The 8,087-nt window shown below is 40.7% G+C and overlaps 2 protein-coding genes across 3 annotated transcripts in view; one reads left to right on the forward strand and one right to left on the reverse strand.

Annotated features, from left to right (window-relative positions):
• The first annotated feature begins 3,749 nt into the window (after window positions 1-3,749).
• Window positions 3,750-5,885, forward strand: gtf3ab (general transcription factor IIIA, b). The gene is made up of 8 exons (XM_020600013.1): window positions 3,750-3,915; window positions 4,230-4,311; window positions 4,403-4,491; window positions 4,581-4,654; window positions 4,728-4,808; window positions 4,907-5,139; window positions 5,492-5,545; window positions 5,642-5,885. The coding sequence occupies exons 2-8, from the start codon at window positions 4,276-4,278 to the stop codon at window positions 5,744-5,746; spliced, it is 672 nt and encodes a 223-aa protein (XP_020455669.1). The 5' UTR covers window positions 3,750-3,915; window positions 4,230-4,275; the 3' UTR covers window positions 5,747-5,885.
• A 159-nt stretch (window positions 5,886-6,044) lies between these two features.
• Window positions 6,045-8,087, reverse strand: part of lnx2a (ligand of numb-protein X 2a) — a 12,874-nt gene continuing 10,831 nt past the window's right edge. For both annotated transcript variants that reach the window (XM_020600011.1, XM_020600012.1), the window contains 2 exons: window positions 7,685-7,843; window positions 6,045-6,781 (listed from right to left, as the gene is read on the reverse strand). In XM_020600011.1, the coding sequence (XP_020455667.1) occupies window positions 6,646-6,781; window positions 7,685-7,843 (295 nt within the window). In that variant the 3' untranslated portion in view covers window positions 6,045-6,645. The remainder of the gene's footprint in view (window positions 6,782-7,684; window positions 7,844-8,087) is intronic.

An 8,087-nucleotide genomic window follows, 5' to 3' on the forward strand; every position in this document is an offset into this window, starting at 1 on the left:
TTCCTGCTGCTTTCTCCAACACCAATTTTTATTTTTTAAATGTTATACTGTTGGATGCTTTCTCCCTACGATGTATTTATATATGATATTCATCCCACCTGTACAGTAGGTCCTTTGTATGTGTTCTCACAGGAACATCAGAGCGCTATGTCTGGCACTGACTCAGAAGTTACTGATTGAAGGAACAAAAAATAACGGGGAGGGAGGAGGGCAGAAAAACGAGGCCTGTGGATAAAAGCTGTGGAGCACTATGAACTCCTTAATCACGCATGTTTGACACACACAGATTGAGTCCATCAGCTCAACCAGCAGCTCAGAGCACCTGTATCGACCCCTGCCGCTACACATTAACCCCCCACACACACAAACAGCAGATAATTGGATTTGGACACAGGCACGTTCGCACTGGTGTGTGTGGAAGTGCGGCACAATACGAAATTTCACAATTATTTCCCACCTCACCTGGATCACATTTAATTAATTGGTGGTTTCATCCAAATTCCAAAACCACATTTTCTCACACTTATCTCCAGTGTTGTCTAGTCACAGAGATATTTTGGTTTCCTGTACCCAGGGCTTTACACCCAGCGCAGATCAAGTGGTGGCCAGTTTTTTTTTAGCGGCAGCAGCAGTGTAACGTTCATTATATTTTATAAGTTCATCATAGGTTTTGCATCTAAACTGTTAGGTCTGATAAGTGTAAACAAATGTACCCATAATAAAACATACATAGTTCAATGGAAATACTACTACTGCCACTAAAATACTACAGGCAAACTGCAAATATTAAAAAAAAAAAAAAAAGTACAGTACTTGAGTAAATGTAATTAGTTACTTCCACATGTTGTATTGACAAAATCTTTAGAAAACACACAAGTTTAGATGAGAAGGTATGCTTTTTTGTAATTTGAGCAAACCAGCCCTTTAAACACTGGGCCCCTTATTAATTTCCCTCCTATTTCTTAAAGAAATCCAGGCCCTCTGTAGGTATAATAATGTCTGACTCTGAAGTGTGGGTGTGACTGTGTGTCCACTTGATCTGTGTGTGTTTGGATAAACCTGAGGGTTTGACAAAGGCATAAGGAAATCCCACCTCAGGCCAAACAGCGTGCATGCTGTATCTCGGTGTGTGATAGGTGGGGTGACAGAGTCTGCTTGGTTATCAGAAATGGGTTGGAGGGGGTGGGACATGGTCATATATGTGGATATTAGGTCAGCTGTATTGATCCTGCCCCCGCCCCAAGGGGTGAAAAGAGGAGGAGCAGGCTGATAACAGTGTCGACTGACCCAGGCATTGTTACCCAGAGCGCGGGAGGGCACGGAGGTAACGCCCAACAGGCTCTCAATAGGCCTTATTCACAAAAGTCAGTCAAAGGTTTCACATGAGAGCATGGTATGGGTGCAGAGAGTGAACTCTCATGTTTGGACAAGCAGATAGTGTTGTTGGATTGTCACTGTCTCTGACCTTGTTTTTTTATTTTGAAAGCCATAAAAATTTATTTGGAGAGTGACTATTTAACAATTCAAAGATTGAATTCATAAACAAACTAATATATCTTTGCTCAGTTCAATTCCATCAGTGATTTTCCTGCTACAGGCCTACTTGGTTCAGTATTTGAATGGACAGATTAAGAGAAAATGGGCCCATGAGCACAGATAGGTTAAAGGTCCCCCACCCCTTGTTTATAGGACCATAGTTTTTTGTGTTTTTAAAGTTGTTTTGCGTCTCTTTGTGATTATTTTGTCTTGTTCTGGTAGTTTTACATCTTATTTTGATAGTTCAGTTTGTCTTTATGATCATTTTTTGTTTCTTTGTAATTACTGAGGTCTCTTTGGGATGGATTTGCATCTTTGTGGTCATTTTGAGACTGTTTGTGGTTGTTTTGCATCTATTTGTAGACTTTTAACTGAGCTTTATGACTATCAGTCAAGAAATATTAACTTCATACTGAGGCTGTGGCACAGGCCTCCCTGCCCTCTCGGGCCCTTGCGCCCATTTGGTAATCTATCCATGGGTATTTGCAGCAGCTTATGTTTGCTAACGTTAGCTGACAATAGCAAGCTCTCTTAAATAGATTTCATGGTTTAAGAAACACTGCAAATTTAATTTGTTTCGGTGATTTTATGACTTTTTTTTACTTGTGCTATGACAGTACTCTTCAGATAAAGCTAGCCCATATTCAAGGTGTGACTATACAACCTTTGTGATCACCATGGCTATAAGAATTCTAAAGTCAGTGACGTTTGCCAGTATTAACTAACATTATCCATGAGCTCCTGGTCATACAGACCAAATAAGGCAACGTTTGCAAAATACCTCAGTGTATTGACCTGAGCAATGGTGCACTTTATACATTATGATTCAATTTCTCATTTGTAAGAGCAACAATGTTACATTTCCTCTTTCAGAACTAAATACTGAGAAAGGTTTGTAGGTTACAAAGGAGCTCACTGAAAACTAATTCTGCCAATAATAAATCACACATATCAGAAAACAATATTGGAAGGTTGATAAGATTAAGATTAGAACAGTACATTCTATGTGTGTGTCATTAATGGAGACAGACAGTCGCCTCTCTCCTGCTGGTGCACCTGCACGTACACACACACACACACACACACACAGAGAAGATCAACAGATATGGACACACACTGCAAGGGCCCTGCCCTGATTTAGCCTATGACAATCAAAGAATCATGGACATTTATAATGTCTGAGTATCACTGGGATCACTATTCAACTCAGGGGCCTAAATCCTTATAGTCCATGTGTCAGCTGTTTATTCAGTTACTTAATTCAATCCAGAAAACAATACCAATCAATAAATAAATCAATAAAGGACAAACAGATCAGAATTTTGCTTTTATAGGCATCATGTGTGTCTGATTTGTCTGACTTTTCTTCACCGGGCATGTTCATGGAGACTGACTGCTTCCTCAGGTTGAAAAAGTGGATGCATTATGAGACATTTAAAATAATTTCCATGATAATTTGTCTATGACAGATATCTTTACTACTCAGGTCACTAGTGATCACATGCTGCCCCTGTTCTCTGTAATATTCACAGGTATTATTGGTAATGCCAAAGAATAAGAACAAAAGGTAACCTGAGCTTCACTGTTAAAAGAAGTTGTTGTAACAAATCATGTTGGACGACTTATGGCCACTAGATGTCGAAGTGAACACTTCACATCAATTAGGGAAGCAGGAGTGTGGTTCCATCCTCTTAAACTATTCATAAAACTTACATATTGGGCAAAGCTGCATCACAGGATAACTGTCTGTACTAAAACAGATCCATGGGAACTGCTGTGCAACGCAACAGTCCCTCTGTCATCACTGGTGAAACTGACTGTGAGGGTTCTGATGGGCTTTGCAATTCTTTAAAATTCACCTTAAATTTCATTTTCAATTTTTTTCGTGGACTCTGCAGCCCCTTGCGAGGTGCGTGGACCTTACACAGATCAATAAAAAGAAAAGAAATGATATGATTTAGTCTGTTTTTGGTTTATTTTTTTCTTGCTTAGTAGAGTTCTAAGTAAAAACGGAAACAAGCAACACACGCTTTTTTTAAAGTCTTGCTTATTATAAATGAGAAAAGGAAACTGTGATGAGCTAAGACCCCTAATTTCGTTTAATAAGGTAAATTAAGCACAGGTGAGCTGCTGATTACAGGTCGAGACGCGCCCCGCCCCGCCCCTTTACGCCATACTTATCACCGAAGATGGACGAAAAATGCCGCTGCACATTCCCGTCCTTTGGAGGAATGTAAAGCTAGTTGTATGAAGGCTTCTCCAATCTAACCTCAGAAACCATTCTGCTATCATCTCAACAGGTAAAGCCTCTGTTGTTGCGTTAGAGGCACGTCAGAGGTCGGAAGTGTCTGAGTTGAACATCTCCGAACTTTCCACAAGGTACAGACACTACGCCAAACAAACATAACAATCAACATAACTGACCGCTATAAACTTAACTTTTCGCAACACTGGATAAAGAAATAGCCTATGTATACACACATACATGAATTCAGTTATTTAAACAGAAATTTAAAATGTAATTTGTTAATATAGCCTTAATCTTGAGAGATGTTAAGTAGGAGGTCTGAAATTTCCGACATTTGAATGTCATGAACGCAGCATTCGACTCAATTGGAAATAAGTAGTAATTACAGGCTGTTATCTCGATGTTTGCCTTGTGCTCTGAACTCTCTTCCTGCGTTGGGCTCCAGGTGTCACTACCATAGTTGCTCCGAGGCCTTTGCCCCAGCTAGCAGCATGAAGAACCACACAGCTAGAGTTCACCACCACCAGGCAAAGGAATATGAAGTACAGTAATCCTCAGAAGTCTTGTTTTGTTACGCCACGATTTAACTGGATTTCTTTTGCTCTCGTTGTCTTCCAGTGTGACCATCCAGACTGTGGAAAGTGTTTCAACAAGAAGTACCAACTTAAAGCCCATAAACTTGAGCACCAAGAGCTTCTGCCTTTTCGGTAATAGGCTACAAATCTGGTCTGAGAGTAACTGGAGCTTTCTGTCCTGAGATGTTTACAATCAAAACTTTTTCTGTATGTTTTTGTAGTTGTTCTATCAGTGGCTGCAATAAAGAATTTCCATCTCGTGGAAAACTGAAGCATCATGAAAAAGTGCATGAAGGTCAGTAATCAGAATGGTGTTCTTTGTTTTCAGTGAGTGGCTTGTAACTTAACCTGTCTGCTTTCTGCTGCAGGATACAGTTGTCAGGTTCAAGAGTGTCCTTTCCATGCGGTGACATGGACTGAATATTTGAAGCATGTAAAATCACACAAAGGTATGAATGTAATGTAGGGAAGAGCTACTACCTGCTTTTTTTTTTGGTTGTACAAATCCATGCCACTAAATAAGAGGCTTTGATTTCGGTGTCCCCAGGGAAGTTGGCATGCACAAAGTGCACAAGGCAGTTTAGCAATGACTGGTTCCTCCACCAGCACATGCAGTTTGTTCATTCTGGGGAGAAGAGACTGCTGTCATGCCCCCGAGAAGGGTGTGATAAAAAGTTCACTCGTCGTTTCCACTTGGAGAGTCACATACAGAAGGACCACGAGGGCAAGACGCCCTTCGTCTGTTCCTATACTGGCTGTGGGAAGAGCTTTGCGATGATGGTAAATTTAACATGGTCAATTCAATCTACATTTAAAACTAATAGCAGTATTTCTTTGCAGCAATAGGTCAGTCGCTTCAGATAAGACCTCACTATGACTTTTTAATCTGGAGCTATTTAATTACTATTTACCAGTGGGGAAACTATAATGTGTGGATCAGATGTATTTGTGTTTTGAGTAGTAAAAATGCAATATCAGTAACCACTGTACTGGGTTAGTGGAAACTCTTAATTGGCAGATATTTAAAAAAACAGAATGAAACCGAAACCAATATCACTAGATACCAGTAGGAGTGAGATGGTAGAGATTAGGGTGACTGTGTTAAATTGCTAATGTTTGATTTGTTAACCAGGAAAGCCTGTGGCGACACAGAGTGGTGCATGACCCAGAGAAGAAAAAGATGAAGGTAATGTGTACCCCTTTTCTGCATTTTCATATAGGAACAGTGACTTTTGTCCCCTCAATCTTGTAGTCCTCATGGTTTTATTTATTCCCATTCCAGAAACCGCATCCTAACATGCTTGGACTGAAAACTATAGGTGATCAAATGGAGAGCGAGCTTGCTACAAAGCTGTGTGAAACAACTTTGGAGGACAACAAATCCTGAGTTTGCCTTATCTAAATCTTTTGTTTATAAATGGTGACGCAATTTGCGTAAAATTTGTGTTGTATATGCAAATAGCATATTTCTGTTTGTGCAAATATTAAAGCTTCATTAATGCAGCACTATACTAGTGCTCCATCGACGCCTCTTTCTACACTGCTTGTCAAAAATTTGGACACTTTCATTCATTGGGAACGTGTCAAACTTTTGATTGATAAATTCTGACCCAGTGCATGTCTGCTAATAAACTAACAGTACATTCTTTCCATCAAACTAGAAAAGCATGCTGTAGAGCCATCAATCCTTGGAAGGAAATATTTATTATACAAACAGAACACATGTATAAAACTCCAGCTGATGGGACAGCTGGTTGGTGATGGAGCCGAAGGCTATGTGAGCCCCCAGGGTGCAGTAGGTTATCTAATAAGGCCTGAGGCTTATTCAGCTGGATACAGCGCTGGTATTGCAGAACATCTTGAAGTGATTAGAGGTCATTATCCTAAATGACAGGAGGATCACAGGCTACTTTTTAAAAAACATTTTCTCTTGACTGCAACGATGCATCCACCTGAATACAGCCCCTGGATTTTACAACTGCCTGGCGAGGTGAATACAGCACAGACTGCCAGCAGTTGCAGTACCATTCTTTTAGTGGAAGTGAAGACAACAGGACCATATGGACACAGGAGTGTATGTGTGAGGGCAGAGAGTTGAGTGACTTGGTCTGATCTGGATCAGTTCCCATTTGCTCAGTCCTGCTGGGTGTACTGTAGTTCTGAATGCTTTTGGTCCTGGTTTAAGCCCGATATGAAGTGATGCACCCTAGCATGTACCAGCTCAAGCAAGGTTGAACATTCTGGGTGAGTCAGTGTGGGAGGCAGCCTGCTTATGATCTTGCCCAGTTATACGAGGCTGCCAGGCCAGGAGACCACAGTGAGCGCCACCCGGCTCCGCTGCTCCTTCAGCATAGGCACCAGAGCCGAGTGGCTCATTCCTGCAGTTGAAAGGCCGTTGACTGCCACAATCATGTCACCGCACCTACAATATAAAGAGGAGTGAAACAGCTTAGAGTGCCATGCTGTTCAAACAGCTCTTTATCATGGCAATTAATATGCAATGACTACAACAATATGGCAACAGTTTGCACAGGAAGTTTAAAATCTCAATTAAGGAATGATGCTGGCAAACTAAATATTTGTTACTATCAGTTGTATTCATCTGATCATTTAGAGCAGAAACAGTATCTGCATTTCAAATGCAAATATTTACTGCTTTTCTGGTCTTGTGTGATAGTGAACTGAATCTTTTTATGTTTTGAATGAAGACATCACTTTGGGAAAACTATAACAGACACTTTTCAGTATTTTATTTTATATAAATCAAATGATTTTAGTAAAATCATGACAATCCATTTCTCCATTCATGTGGGATTAGCTTCAAATAAACTACAGTACCTAAGTTCAACATAGCAAGTGCAATATTGTGACTCACTGACAACAGTGGATAAACTTTCAGATTAGTGAATCCCCCAGATAGCAGAGGTGCCATTAACAAAATGGTTCGCCTCTACTTGCCGATTGCAGAACAGGGTTTACCTTCCTCTTTGTATAAAATATATGCACATACCGTACATAAGTATTTGCCCATGGACATGCATGACTACTACAAAATTGCAAGACCTCAAGCAGGTGTCTCTATCTTGAATTGTAATGCTCACTGTCCTGTTGTATATAGAAAATCCCCTACACTGAAATAAATACAGGCTAAAGTGAAAATGCTATGCATCTCATCTTGTACTGTGCTCTGAAAGTGTGGCCAACCATCACACATCTCTTACCTATCACCACCTCGAGGTCACAGATCATCAACCTGATAATTTAACATTATGGCACTGCTAACACAAGCCACAGACAGTCACGTGAAGAACAACTGATCACTTACTTGAGGCGGCCGTCGTAGTACGCAGGTGTGCCGAGGACGATAGTCTTGATAAAGAATGCCTGGTTGCCATTGCTCTCCTCATATCCCCCGACGATGCTGAAGCCCCAGCTGCCAGGGTGGCTCCTACGCAGTACAATCTCGTGGCTGCTATGCAGGCAGCTGCAAGAAAAGACAAAGCTGGGCAGATAGTTGCAGAGAATGACTTCATCCTCCCTGGAGGAAAGACAAGAGAGCAACAATACTCCTTATCCTTAAGTAAATGTCTTAAAATGTATAAAAGTGGTGGTGGAAAGTACCTGCCAGTGGGGCCACTTCATCTCACAATTTTCAAGACATTTCTAGAACCATTTTCACCAGTTGAACTCCACCAAAATAGATTTAATACTTTGAAATACTACTACTC

The sequence above is a fragment of the Monopterus albus genome, unplaced genomic scaffold, assembly GCF_001952655.1.
Source record: "Monopterus albus unplaced genomic scaffold, M_albus_1.0 scaffold44.1, whole genome shotgun sequence".
NCBI classification, from domain to species: Eukaryota; Metazoa; Chordata; class Actinopteri; order Synbranchiformes; family Synbranchidae; genus Monopterus; species Monopterus albus.

Bases quoted from the DNA above. Each gene is read 5' to 3' on its own strand.
- gtf3ab (XM_020600013.1), top strand. From the start codon at position 4,276: ATGAAGAACCACACAGCTAGAGTTCACCACCACCAG. The intron at 4,312-4,402 runs GCAAAGGAATAT...GTTGTCTTCCAG, and splicing joins CTAGAGTTCACCACCACCAG to TGTGACCATCCAGACTGTGG. The intron at 4,492-4,580 runs GTAATAGGCTAC...ATGTTTTTGTAG, and splicing joins CAAGAGCTTCTGCCTTTTCG to TTGTTCTATCAGTGGCTGCA.